Source organism: Phoenix dactylifera, chromosome 17 (assembly GCF_009389715.1).
Source record: "Phoenix dactylifera cultivar Barhee BC4 chromosome 17, palm_55x_up_171113_PBpolish2nd_filt_p, whole genome shotgun sequence".
NCBI lineage: Eukaryota > Viridiplantae > Streptophyta > Magnoliopsida > Arecales > Arecaceae > Phoenix > Phoenix dactylifera.
Genome location: NC_052408.1, coordinates 9261092 through 9276269, shown reverse-complemented (window position 1 = coordinate 9276269; position 15178 = coordinate 9261092). Strand labels below are relative to the sequence as shown.

Here is a 15178-nt window from a genome sequence, read left to right as displayed (position 1 = left end):
TCTCTCTCTGCACTTGTTTCTTTATTCCTTCCAGCCCATTCCCCTAATTGAGTACTAAACATTGAGTTTCAAACAAGGCTTGAAGATTGTAGTGCTTCATCTTCAAGAGGTTTCATACCGTTTTATCCTGGGAGACAAACGTCTATACAAACCTTAAGCACCAAGAGGGAGACGAATTTGTCTTAAGAAAATTGTGTTAAACACAAGACTCGGTTATCAAGTTCAATTAACATTCGAATCATTGTAAGTGGTTATATACAAATTATGTTTGCATTGTTTTTATTTATCTCAGAATTTTAATACTGTAGTATTGATAAATTTACCCCATAACAGATTTGCAGCCTTCGGCTCGTTCCTTCCTTCCTTCTTTCCCATAGTTTATGTGCTCTATATCACTGGTTCCTACTTTTGTTATTATCTTGACGTTTATGCTGTCATAATATAATACTTGCTGACTTCCAGGGTTGGTGTAGTCTTCTGTGGCCGGCAATCACCAGGAGGACATAATGTTATTTGTGGGCTACATGATGCTATAAAGTCTCACAACCCCAAAACTACCTTGCTAGGATTTTGTGGTGAGTGTCGATATTGTTCTTGCATCAGTTTATGTATGGCAAGTCTTATCATATTCAAAAGCATCTCAATTGCAGCTTGTTTTAAGAAGAGAAACAACCATAATGTATGACATAATGATTCTTTTTTTTTTTAGGAGTTCCATTTTGTTGATTAATATGAGCAAGATAAGTTTTCTCACCTAACAAACCAATTTTGATTTGCCAATTGGTTGATAATGTATTTTCCAAAATAATAGTTCTAATGTAGTCTGATAATATTTTTCCTGAAACTCTATCTGTAACGCCTGGCACATAATTATTAATTATATCGTTGATTAGTTCGTTATGCTTTGCTTCAAGACTGTATAATTGAAACCTTTTTTTTTTTTTTTTTTCTCGAGTGGGAACATACCCCTTGTAAATCTCTAACTTGAGAAAGTCAGTTGTAGTCAGAGCAGGACACCAAAGCCTAATCTCCCAATTAAAATTTCCAAGAGGATTTGATACATATAACAATATCCTATGATTCAGTACAAATACTAAATTTGAATATAACAATCAGATTCCATGATTTTTGGAGATTGATCTAAGCTGATATACTAAGATTGTGTATGCAATATGCGGCAGTTGTGATATCCAATATCGTATATACTATAATAGGTGAGAATGTGCATGATTTATCAAGATTGTGCATTCAATATCTGGCAGCTGTAATATCCAATATCATATATACTATAATAGGCGAGATTGTGCATGATTCTAACAACTGTAATAAAAAAAAAAGCTAACAACTAATTAAACTTGCCAATTTCAGAATGTATTGATGTGTTACAAGGTAGGCTAGGATTATTCTCAACTAATCCAATACCTGGCTTAGATTGATGGATACAAAGGAAACTAGAATAAAGTTAGATATTAAGGAAATAACCAAGAACCAAGTGCATCTTGGATATGATGTATGAAATCCATAAATAATTATTATTCTTAGAGCAAGACTCCTTTTTATATAAATTAAGGTATATCATGTTGTTGATTAGTCTGCGATTCTCTTTTTAAATCTTGTTCCTTGCCTCTTTTGCTTTTTTATAGAGCATATATCTTCTTCATCCATTTTAGGATTTCTTTAGCATATATTAAGATGAAACCATTAATAAGTTGTTGATACTTACAATTTGGTTCATGCCACTTTTTATTGAGCTAATCTACATTATCTAGTGGATATGAGGGACACTGAATCTACAATGACAAAAATATCCTAAAAAACATAAAGCTATAGAGTATAAATGTGAGGATACGTGCGAGCATGTGTTTAGTCCCACATCGGTTGGTCACTAGAGAGATCATGGGTACTTATATAGGACTAAGAAATCTAAATAATACTTTCGGCTAACTATTTTAGGAGAGATCCTGGGTTGTGACTAAGGCTGCAAATGGGTCGGGTCGATCTGTGACCAGACTTGACTTGACCCGCATAAGACCCGACCTGACCCGAATTTTAGGACCCGCGGGGCCGGGCCGGGTCCTAAATTTGGACCCGTTCTATTTTTCGGGTCTGGTTGGGTCCACCCAATCTCGACCCGGACCCGACCAGATCCATTGGGTCAAATTGTTTTAGATGTTCTTAGGACCGACTTGTTGAATTTAGAGAATGTTGAATTTGAACATGTGAATATAGCTTATTTACTAAAATGTTTATTTCATTTTCCAAAAAGAATTAGGGCAATAATTGCTTGATGTTATTTACTATTATATAGTGGAACATCGAATATAAGAATACATAGACTCGGACCCGACCCGAATGACCCGTTAGGTCAAAATTTGTTAGCATGGACAAGACCTGACCTGACACGATTTTCAATCGGGTCGGGTTTGGGTCTAAAATTAGGACCCGAACAAGAAATCGAATCGAATCAAGGTCACTCAGGACCCGACCCGACTTGACCCATTTGCAGCTCTAGTTGTGACAAATTGTCACAACCCAGATCCGAACATGATTTGTTACACCTCAAATCCGACTTATGATACGGTCGTGCTACTGTAGGGAGTTGCCGCAATAACACGAAGCCTGTGATAATAATAATTTTTATATGTAACAAGATAAAATTTCATTTGCTCTTCCTCACTCTTAGCAATCTTATTGATTAGAAAAAAAATAAGAAGACAAATGAGCTATGTGGCTCAGTAAGTAACCATGCACTATCTTACCGGATCAAGCATAAGTTTTTTTTTATGTCAATGCATTATTTCAAGAAATTAACAGTTATAGCAAAGTAAAGCATTTTATAGTACAATATATTAAAACAATTCATAAAGCCAATTATACACGCATAAATTATTCATAAAACATGGTTCTTGGTGTATAGCATAAATCATAAATTATTTATTATTGATCAAATTACTGCTCTCAGACTAAATGCTAAGGTCACTATTATACCCGTGACAAGGCAGTAATCGACAAACACCAACTACTATTACCCGTTGGTAGGGTCCTATGCAACTATTATTATCCATTAGTAGGTCATATGCCAGCTACTATTACCCACTGGCGGAGTCGTATGTCACCTACTATTATTCGATAGCAGGGTCGTAAAAACTGAATATCGATTTATCCCACTTTTAGGGTCCATACATAGCTATCTGAGAACCTTTTTGTCATAGTGATTAAGACAATATTCTTAAATTATATCTCTTAAATTACATTTTCTTAACCCATACGTGAATAAAACATCAAATGGCTTTATTGAGTTCATAGCCCATAAGCATTTCATATATAATATACTCAAGATAAGTCATAAAGCAATGCGTGCTCTAGCCATGCAAGTTCATAAAAATGATAATGCAATTCATATAAAATGCTGCCATCTATCCATGCTTTATAAACCTGCTCTCAGACGGATGCACTGCTATAGTTGCCATAATTCCGTGACAGGGCTATATTCGTAGTCGACGAGTTTTCATAACTCATATTCATTACTAACTTTAACCCATTAGCGAAGGGCCGTATTTATTGGATGCTAGCTCCAGGATGTCGACTGGCCTCTATGTCTAGAGGCGGGCATAACTATCTGAGAGTTCATAAATTATTTTTCTTTTTCATAAATCGTACATTCATAAATGGTTGGAAAATGACAAATAGCATCGTAAAGTTTTAAAATGCATAATCATACTATAAATATCATTTCCATGCAATTTATCATAACCATAATTCATGCCCAATTCATGAAGGATGCAATTTAATCAAATTCATGAATCACATACAATCATATGCTTGATCCTATTTTTGAAAAAAATGCATCATATCAAATATATATATTTTTATTTTATACTTATAATTAAATAATAATTTGAAATCAATAAAATTTGTTCTAGAATTACTAACCTTGGTTCGTTCACAAATTCCTAAACTCAGATGACAATTTTCTTGTACCTATCAACATCATAGAGCATTATTTTCCGCTTATCATTTTTCATTTTTATTTATTTATTTATTTATTTATTTTCTTTCTTTTTCCTTTTTTTTTTTTCCCTTCCTTTCTTTCTTTTTCTTTTCTTTTCTTATCTTCTTTTCGTTTCTTTTTCTTCTCGTCTTCCTTCTCTTCTTGGGAACTTTTTTTTTCCCTCTCCCTTCTTCAGTTCTTCTCCCGCGAACCAATGAGGGTGCGCTCGGGGGGGGAGGGGGGGAGGGGGGGGGGGGGGGGAGGGAATCTTTGTTGGAGTGCTCGGGAGGGGCCGGCTGAGGCCGGCGGCGCCCGTAGGGCGCTCGTGGCGGAGCTTGCGGCCGCTCCCCGCGACGGCCGTGGCGCTCACGGCCGGGCTGCCCGCGGCCGAGCTTGCGGCGTCACGGCTCCCGCGGCCGGGGCCAGCGGTGCCGGCGACGCTCGCGGCCGCACACGGGTGAGTCCACCCCTTTTTCTTCTTCTTCTTCTTCTTCTTCTTTTTCTTTTCCTTCTTCTTCTCCTTCTCTTTTTCTTCTTGTTATTCTTCTCCTTCTCTTTCTTCTTCTTTTTCTTGGTCTTCTCCTTCTCCTTCTCCTTCTCCTCCTCCTCCTTCCGTCTCCCTTCTTCTCTTCATCGAGGCCCTCTGCCCCACCGAAGAGAAAGAAAGGGGCAGGACTCCGGCCCGACTGCAGCCCCCGGCCGAGAGCTGTCAGCGGCTGCGGCCGAGAGCCGTGGAGTCCCTCCTCTATTTCATTTTGGAAACACGGAAAAGGAAAGCAGGGAAAAAATACATGATCAGGGGGCTTACCTAGCTCTGAAGAGGAGCTGCGACCTCCTGCTCCGGCGGCACAAGTAAGGGTTTAAGAAACCCTAGCCGAGGAGGAAGAAGGGAGGGAGGGAAGAGTATCCTGGGAATGGTGAACTATTGAGGTTCTTTCTTTCTTTGTTTTTTTCTTTTAGTTCTTTTTTTTTAACATATCGATGAGGATGTCTGAAATTGGATTAGCATGAATATTTAACATGTGTTTGGAGTATTAGGCGATCATTGAATCTCTTAGGACTTGAAAATGAAATTTTACAATTTTATTATAATGATAGCTTTATTATTATTTGCACAGTTGGGCAATTGAAAGGATTTTTAAGCGGATGAGTTTGGTAGAAATGAAGATGAGCTGGATATGTGCTGATGTCGTGGACTGTAACATTTATGACGAGTGTTTTGACAAAAGCTTAGGAATGGCATCAGTAGAGGATAAAGTGTGGGGGGGACAATTAGAGATGGTTGGGCCGTTTGTTATGGGAAATAGGTATAAACTATACAAGGAGATGGGCAAATACATGTTGAAGGGTTAGAAAGTAGGAGAGAGTGAAAATGACTTAGATAGAAGTAGTGAAAAAGATTTCTGTTGCACTCTACATGTGGATAATACAGTGGGAGGAAGCAATTGACAAGTACGATGGCTCGAGTGAACTTTCAATTAATGATATTAAGCATGCTTTTGTATTTATCATTTAATCCAAAAATGGACTTTTAAGCTTCATATATTCCCTTGCTTTCTATTCTTTTCTTCTTTTTTATAAAAAAAGGTCCCACTGGCAAGTATCAGATTTATCTACTAACTCCAGCGTGCCCCACTTTCTTTTCACCCCAGATCTCTGGACTATAAATGGTGGTGCCTTTTGTTTCAGTCATAAGACCATGTCGTCAGCTTTATACCTTACCTTCTTAAAGCAGTCTCATCCTGAATACGATTTCCTTTTTTTCTTTTTTATAACAAAAATATATACTCTTTTTATTTGCTGGTTGTGTTTAATATATCTACAGTTACAACTATATTATATTAGTTCATGTTTTTCATACCTGTATTTCAGATTTGCGAGACTTTTCACAATTGACTTGTTGGCATTTGTGGTTCTTATATTTTCATATTGCTTGTCATGTTATGCTTTCTTGACGTTTCATCTATCTCCTTTCTGTGATAACAGGAGGAACTGAAGGCTTATTTAAGCAAAAAACCCTTGAAATTACAGAAGATGTTGTCTCAGAATATCGCAATCAAGGTTTAACTTTGACTCATTTTCTTCATTAGTTGTAACATTTCCACATATTTTTGTCCGATCAACGGTCCCATGTGCCACCCGTGTGCAAGAGTCATTTGACAACATTGTAGGTCATTAGCAACTGAAAATCTGATATCATTGTTGAGGCAAGATCGTATTTGCCAAAATGGACTCTATTGCAAAATATAAACTAAATAAATATGTCTGGAGTATTTCTATATTGGAATTTTTGTTGTTGTTATTGTGGTTGTTCTTCTTCTTCTACTGGTTGTTGTTATTGTATTTTGCTCCAGCAGCTTGACATGGCCTTACTGGAAGATGCTCAAACCAATTGACTAATTGCAGAAATTAAGGACAAGTGATATGCATATTTTGTTTTTATATAGTTTTTAATCTATGTTTCACTTTTCTCATCAAATTCTTTTTGTTGGTAATAAGATAAAATCTACCATATGATCCACCTAAAACCTAACTAACATATGCGCAACAAAGTTGTTCCTTAGTCTCAAAATGCATGATAGGTCATCCAAGTTATTAGTTCATGTTGTTCGTCAAAATCTACATGGTCCAAAATGCCTGAAAGCTAAAACCTGTTACTCCTTTCTTGGCATTGCATTTGCTATAAAATGGACCAGTTTTAAATAATTTATGGTGTATTCTACCAATCCAAGGCTTGAAACTCTTCAAATTTGTTAAATTTTCCCCATGTTTTGTAGGTGTAAATTATGATGCATGGTGTGGAACTGTGGATTATTTATTATCAACTTAGTGCACTATACATTTGCACTGAGGCATACTTATCTAGATGCACTCTCAGAACATTAAAGCCATTATACATGGGTGTTTGTGAACTCAGTTACATCCATAGGATGAGTAGAATGTCTTTTGACACCAATATGATATCGTTTTGGTTTGATTTGAGGCTTAACTAATTCAAGACTTACTATATGTCCTTGTCAAGAAAAATTGTTAACTGGCTTTGTTGTTCTGCTAGAGAATATGTGGTTTTTAATAAGCAGTTCAAGATATTGCATGGCTGATTATTTGATTCTTGTCTAAGGGGGGTATGATATGTTGGGAAGAACAATGGATCAAATAAGAACAACAGAACAAGTAAATGCTGCATTAACTACATGTCAAACACTAAGGTTGGATGGACTTGTGATTATTGGAGGTAAGTTTCCCCTCAAACCATTGACATTAAACAAACAAATGTTCTATGGAGACTATACTCATTCTTCATATCTTCTTTCCACATTAAGGTGTGACATCCAATACTGATGCAGCTCAGCTTGCTGAGACATTTGCAGAGGCAAAGTGTTCGACAAAGGTGCTTGATGCTTTCCTTCCGAACTGTTTCTACTCCTATCATTTTCTTATTTGATCAAGATTATTGCTCTTTTTTGACTCCAAGCAAAACCGCTGCAAGTGGTGTGACCTACTTACTCCTCAGGGAAGATAGTGAAAATCCATTAACATTACATTGCACTACAGAATAGTCATATAAACTTGTTTTCCTAGGTTGTTGGCGTTCCAGTTACCTTTTATGGGGATCTAAAGAACCAATTTGTTGAAGCTAATGTCGGATTTGATACAATCTGCAAGGTAGCTTACCACCTTACTTTTCTTTAAAATTTCCAATTTATCTTTTCATTCACTAGTAGGAAACTGAAAAAAAGGCAAGAATCTAATATATGAGAAGTAATAGCATAAACTACATAAAATCATTTCTTAAAAAAATAAATATTTGTGTTCTCCTTTCAAAGAGAACATTTGTAATTCAGGTCAAGGGCCTTAAAGGTCAGTAATTCAGGTCATCCATTTCTATCTATATAGTATTCCAGAAGTAGACATTTGGACTCATTTTATACAGCAGTGCAATAGGTTGCTGCATAGGCCTGGCTAGGGAACCACATATGTTCCATATTTTTGAAAATGTTCATGGGATTTGATTCATGTGACACATTAAGATATATGCCGTATTCCTACTTCAAAGATCTTTTTCACATAAGCTTAGGAGAGGGGTCTCACCTGTATGCTAAGAAGCAGCCTTCAGTTCTTCTTTTATGTGGATGGAGACCAAGCCACTGTTTGGCAATGTTCAAGGGCCTTAAAGGTGAGGTCCAAGCTGACATGGCATGGTTTGATATGTGCCATTCGTCTTGCTTAAGGCCATCTAGGCGTTTGCTAAAATATCAGCATGGAGGGAATCCTTTTCAATTGTTCTTGAGCAATATACACTATACTGTACCGAACTGGGCAATATGGAGCATACCGTACTGTACACGGTACGGAGGGCATATTGACACTTGGTATGCCAAACCGATCTCCGTACCGAATGCATTGATATGGTAACAAGGTGGCACCGATTGAAAGTGAATCTTAGGTTCTTCGGTGTTAAGCATGCTGATTTTTTTTTTTTATTATTTTTTTTAAAACCATGGCTGAACCTGATCGGGTTGCCTACGTTCTCCTTCATAAGGGGGATCAAGCCATACGTAGTTCTTTTTAAGTTTTAAAATGCAGCGGAAAAATCGAATCAAACAATTTAATTCATGCATGCTTACAAGATCAAATCTAGAAATCAGCACCTTAAGAACACATAGGATTATGCCGGAATCGTTTAAACAATTATGCTAAAACTTTCATGCATGATTAACTATCAGATCTGAAACTTAAGAACTCTATTTCGATTAATCTCCGAATATCCATCGAATGGATTCTGGAGATAACTCCGTGAGGAGCCCCAAAGGAGGGTAAAACCTCGGGGAATCAGACCTAGACCCTGACTCCAAAATAAAATATTGATGTGGGATTAATACCTTTTATGATGGAAGAAACTTATGGATCTGATCCTTGACTTCGCAGCCACGCACACGAATGGCCTCTATGAGAAGTACACGTGAAGCCCTAGGTAGATCGTCTTCCGCGGGAGTGCTAGCTCGCGCAGGAACGCAGCAATGGCTGAAGCTTTCTCCTTCTAAACACTCAACCTTTGATTGTTCTTCAAGGAGATGGAGGATGGACGTGAGGAAGAAGGAGAAGAAGGGATGGAGGCCCTCAGGGAATTTTTTCAGAATTTTTTGAAACCTCTAAATATGGTATATCTTGAACCCAAGGCATGGGGGTCTTTTATAGCCAAAAGATCACCCCATGTATCACACCTAATTTAGCCAACTAATTTGGCTGATAAAATTCCCAAAAAATTCTGGTGGTTTGACAGCTAAGAGGAGATAAACATATCCAAATTTCGTGCATTTTGGATCCCTAAAAGATAGGAATTCATGCGTCCAAAGTTCAGCCGCAGACCACCCTATTTCATGCACCATGCAATCCCTACAAATTAGGAAATTCATCTAAATCTTTCTAGAAAGATTTAAGGCGCCATTTTTATAGGAATTATAGCCCCACGCCTCCTCTCTTCTCACGCCAATTTTTGGCCAAAAATAAAGAGGATAGGCGTAGAAAATATTGGGAATAAATTAAGGTGTCATTCTTCTCCAAGAAGATAAGGATGGGTTCCTAAAATTTAGGGATTCTTCTCCTTATCCAATTCTGATTATTTGGACTCATAATCCTCATCAAATAAGGTCTTCTAATTGATTTGGATCAAGCCCAATCCAATTGGGTCAAGTCCCATCAATTGGGTCAAGCTCAATCTACTAGGGTTGAACCCAATCCAATTAGGTCAAACCCTGATGCAGCCCAAATTGAATCCTATTCAATTTGGCTCAACCTAAGCTTAATTACTCAATCAAATTGAGTTCATTAGCAATCTAATTGCTAATTAGTCCTTCAATAATTTAATAATTATTTTAATGCAACTTTTGCTTAGGATAATTTGTCAATCGAATTGACCAAATTACCCCTGAATGATTCTTAATCATCAATCAGCCATTTGATCAACCTAGAAACTTCTATGCGTGTGACCTCATAGGTTCGAACCTAAGCCGGTAGTATAGGAACGACTTCCTACACTAATCGATGTGACCATCTAGCAATGATACCCGACGTCCGAATAGGCCGAATATATGCGAAGCAAATATTCTGAAACCCTGAACTATGGTTACTATATAATTCAATCCCTTTGACTCTTAATGCCAGGATGACTTAGAGCTCACTGTCAACCCTATAATTAGTACATCCATTATGTGATTAACTTTAGATATCCCGTGACTCCTCACTGGGATTACCCTGGCCAAGGTTTTGCTAAATTAATCACAAGACATTATTCCTGTTTCCAGGAGGGGTCAATTCCATCTTGACTCACAACTGACTACGCAAGTACTTGACTGCACCCAGTGAGCTTCCGTCACTGAATTAGAAATTCAGGTAGTCCGGTACCAAAGTACAGTGAGTTGCTTGCTAGTCACAGGTTGCGGTCTCAGGTCAGAGGGCCAAACTTATACCCATATCCACTCGGAACATCTCTCGACAGTAGAGCGTTCCGGAATTGGTCACGTTCAGTGAAATGTACTCCTACACTTCACCTGTATGGCATACCAGTGTCTCCACACTCCTTGGTTAAGAGGACAACCAACTTATATGTCACACAACGACCTAATCTCGATAATGTTGTCGTCCTAGTAACAACATATTATTTGGTCGCGAACAAGTTTAAGGACTCAAAGATAAATCCTCCTTTATCATAACATAAGTCCTAAGGACTTCATCATATAAGAGTTCATTTGAAGATGAAATGATGAATAATGCCAAATAATACTTTATTAATTTGTCAATTTATTTACAAAATTCAATCATCAATATGCTGACGATTGACATTTAGGATACAATTCCCAACAACTCCCACTTAGCCTAAAGCCAATCGGCACAGTATCTAATACCCATCTTCGACTTGTGTTCGTTGAACTCTTTGATGCCGAGGACTTTGGTAAATGGGTCAGCCAGATTTTCTTTTGTGTCAATCTTCTGAAGATCAATATCACCTCGTTCTATAATCTCTCGAACCAGGTGATAGCGTCGCAGAATATGCTTGGTCCGCTGATGTGCTTTAGGTTCCTTTGCCTGAGCTATGGCTCCAGTGTTATCACAAAATATAGGAACTGGACCATCAATGGAAGGTGCCACTCCCAGCTCGGTGATGAACTTGCGCAACCATACGGCTTCCTTGGCTGCATCAGATGCTGCAATGTATTCTGCTTCACATGTAGAATCTGCCACTGTATGCTGCTTGGAACTCTTCCAGCAGATGGCCCCACCCTTAAGAGTGAAGATATATCCCGACACGCTCTTGCTATCATCTTGATCTGACTGAAAACTTGAATCGGTATATTCCTCAAGTTTTAAGTCAGAATCACCGTAGACAAGCCACTGATCTTTAGTATTTCTCAAATACTTAAGGATGGTTTTTACAACCTTCCAGTGGTTGCTACCTGGATCAAACTGGTATCTACTCACTACTCCTAGTGAGTATGCCACGTCTGGTCTAGTACATGTCATGGCGTACATTATAGATCCCACTGCCGAAGCATATGGAATTCTATCCATACTCTCTCTTTCTTGAGAGGTTGTCGGACAATCCCTTTTAGAGAGATTAATTCCATGGCCCATTGGAAGATAGCCTTTCTTGGAATTAATCATACTGAACCTTTTCAGTATAGTATCAATGTATATGGATTGGGATAATCCAAGCAATCTTCTAGATCTATCTCTATAGATCTTCATCCCTAGAATGTAAGATGCTTCTCCCAAATCCTTCATGGCAAATTGAGATGATAGCCAAACCTTTATTCCTTGTAATGCAGGAATGTCATTCCCGATTAAAAGAATGTCATCCACATACAAAACAAGAAATATAATAACTGAACCATTTGCCCACTTCTTCATTCTTAATGAAGCCATATGATTTGATCACCTTATCAAATCGTATGTTCCAACTCTGTGAAGCTTGCTTTAATCCATAAATGGATTTTTGAAGCTTGCACACCTTAGACTCATCTGCAGATATAAAACCTTCAGGTTGCATCATATACACCTCCTCTTCTAAATCTCCATTTAGAAAAGCGGTTTTAACATCCATCTGCCAGATCTCATAATCTAAGTGTGCTGCTATCGCAAACATAATCCGAATGGATTTGAGCATTGCCACAGGAGAAAACGTCTCGTCATAGTCAATACCATAACGTTGACGATATCCCTTGGCAACCAGACGGGCTTTATAGGTCTCTACTTTTCCGTCTGCGCCCCGTTTTCTTTTGAAAATCCACTTACACCCTATGGGTTTAATCCCTTCGGGTGGGTCAACTAATGTCCATACATCATTGACCTTCATGGATTCCATTTCGGATTGCATGGCTCCAAGCCATGCATCAGAGTCATGCCTCTGCATAGCATCCATATAGGTGATCGGATCCTCATCGTTTTCATCAAGTTCGACAGGATCCCCGTCCTGGACCAAGAAACCGTAGTATCTGTCCGGCTGACGTGGTACTCTACCTGATCGCCTTAATGGTGCATCTAAGATGGGTTCTGGATCTGATCTAATCAAATCCGACTCAACTAGTTCAGTAGATGGTGTTGGATCTTCTACATGTTGAACTTCCCTAAGCTCAACATTAGAGCTTTTAGTTCCTTCACTAAGGAATTCTTTCTCTAAGAAAACAGCTCTATTGCTTACGAATAACTTTTGTTCTTTAGCAAAGTAGAAGTAATATCCTTTAGTTTCTTTAGGATAACCAATAAAGAAACATTTGTCAGACTTGGGTTCAAGTTTGTCTGTCTTCAAACGTTTGACGTACGCTGGACACCCCCAAACCCTAAGATGAGAGAGCATCGGCTTACGTCCAGTCCACATCTCATGTGGTGTTTTATTTACAGACTTACTTGGAACCTTATTTAGAATGTAGCAGGCTGACTCAAGAGCATATCCCCAAAAGGATATAGGCAGATCAGCAAACTCCATCATGGATCGAACCATGTCTAACAGAGTTTGATTTCTCCTTTCTGATACACCGTTATACTGTGGTGTACCAGGAGGAGTCCATTGAGAGAGAATCCCATTTTCTCCTAGATATGTCAAAAACTCACTGGTGAGGTATTCACCTCCTCGATCTGATCGAAGAGTTTTAATACTCTTTCCAGTTTGTTTTTCTACTTCATTACGATATAATTTGAACATTTCAAATGATTCAGATTTATGTCTCATTAAATAGACATAACCATACCTAGAAAGGTCGTCTGTAAACGTAATGAAATATGAATACCCACCTCTAGCATTTGTGCTCATTGGCCCACATACATCAGAATGTACAAGGGTCAATAAGTCACTGGCTCGTTCACCTTTTCCGGTAAAAGGTGATTTGGTCATTTTACCAAGAAGGCATGATTCACAGGTTGTCAATGATTCATAATCATTAACATCGAGGATTTCCTCTTTACTTAACCTGTTCATCCTGTTCTTGTTAATATGTCCTAGCCTATGATGCCAAAGGTAGACATCCGTGACATTATCTATTTTAGGACGCTTATTGGACTTGTACATTACATGAACAGGCTGTGACAAAATGTAAATGCCATTACTCAGAGTTCCATTCATTACAGCAGCACCATTCCAAATGATATTGCAATAATCCTTTTTTATTGATATTTCATAACTATTTTTGGCCAAAAGGCCTACAGAAATGACATTCAATAAAAAACTTGGACAATAGTGACAATCACTAAGGACATTTACATGAGAGCTAAATTCAAGTTTAAGAATTCCTAAAGCTAGAACTAGAACTGATCTTCCATCTCCAACATTCAGGAACCTTTCTCCTTCTTCAAACCTCTCACTGACTTGTAGCCCCTGCAACGAATTGCAAATATTAAAAGGACTACCGGTATCCAATACCCAGGTCGAATTATCACAAATAGAAAAATTGCAAGGTGTTATCATATAAGTACCTTGATTGGCAACTGATTGCCCACTTTTCTTAAGCCGGTTCGGATCGAGAGATGCAATGTAAAGAGGACAGTTTCTCTTCCAATGTCCTTGCTTCTTGCAGAAGAAGCACTCCGCCTTGCTCTGATCAGCCTTTTTATTCTTTTTCTGACTAGGCTGAGCATGGTGCACTTGTTTCTTTGGAATTTTATTTTTCTTTTTTCCTTTCTTAAAGGGGCGACCCTTGGATGAACCTCCCACAAAGTTCACCGTCTTCTTAAGAAGTTGGTGATCATTCTCAAACATCTGTAGTAACCCCAACAATTGGTGATAATTCACTACAGGTTTCGTCATACGAAAATGAGTGAGAAAAGGACGGTATGATCCAGGCAATGAGTTTAGTATGGCATCCTTCCCCAATTGATCATGAAGGGAAAAACCAAGAGAGCTTAGACGCTCGATCAACTCAATCATGTACAGTACATGATCAGTTACCGAGGTTCCATCTTTCATTCGGGCGCTGAAGATGGCACAACTAGTTTTGTGCCTCTCAACGTCGTCAGGAATACCGAATGATTCATTCAACACTTGAATAATATCTTCCGGCTGCGTATTCTCAAAACGCCTACTAAACTCATCACTCATTGCTGCCAACATGATGCATCGAACAGTGATCCGGTCACTAAGCCACTTCTGATAAGTGTCTCTGGCCGATCTTGATGCATTAGCAGCGGGCTGCTCAGGTGCTGGATCCGTTATCACATAAAGGATCCTTTCATGCTCTAGCACTATTTTCAGTTTCCTATGCCAATTATTAAAATTTGGACCAGTCAACTTGTCATTGTCCAACAATGAGCGAAGTGACAAATTAGTGGCCATTTCTGCATAAAAAGAAAATTTGGCTATTAGTATATGAATTGACTAAACACAGTAGACTTGGACTTTAGTCTAAAGATACTCTCACTATTTTATACAAATTGGTAGCCTCTACCTCCAATTCGAAAAATTACTCCTAATTCTTTAGTGGGCACTAGAACCCAATAGATCGCATATAGGCCCGAGTGTGGCTCGGCTAACCCATATGCACCTATTGGTAGGTTCTAAACCAGTTGCTTCACCAAGCAACTTCTAGTGATAATTTTGCCCTAGGTTCTTCGGCAGGCGTGTGGCGCCTCCACCAAATACCCTAGTCAGGTCCAACCATTAAATGATAGGGTTAAGTCTAATCAACTAATAGACGGCCA

At 38.4% G+C, this 15178-nt stretch overlaps 1 protein-coding gene across 5 annotated transcripts in view; it reads left to right on the top strand.

Annotated features, from left to right (window-relative positions):
* Positions 1-4253: 4253 nt before the first annotated feature.
* The window catches only part of LOC103706371 (pyrophosphate--fructose 6-phosphate 1-phosphotransferase subunit alpha-like), a 34440-nt gene continuing 23515 nt past the window's right edge, over positions 4254-15178 (top strand). The window contains exons 1-5 of one of the 5 annotated variants that reach the window (XM_039114912.1): positions 4254-4448; positions 5978-6052; positions 7113-7226; positions 7315-7382; positions 7574-7657. In XM_039114912.1, coding sequence (XP_038970840.1) covers positions 7124-7226; positions 7315-7382; positions 7574-7657 — 255 coding nt within the window. In that variant the 5' untranslated portion in view covers positions 4254-4448; positions 5978-6052; positions 7113-7123. Of the gene's footprint in view, positions 4449-4588; positions 4922-5977; positions 6053-7112; positions 7227-7314; positions 7383-7573; positions 7658-15178 lie in introns of those variants that run through there. The other 4 variants (XM_039114911.1, XM_039114916.1, XM_039114913.1 and 1 more) reach the window with 4 other exon arrangements.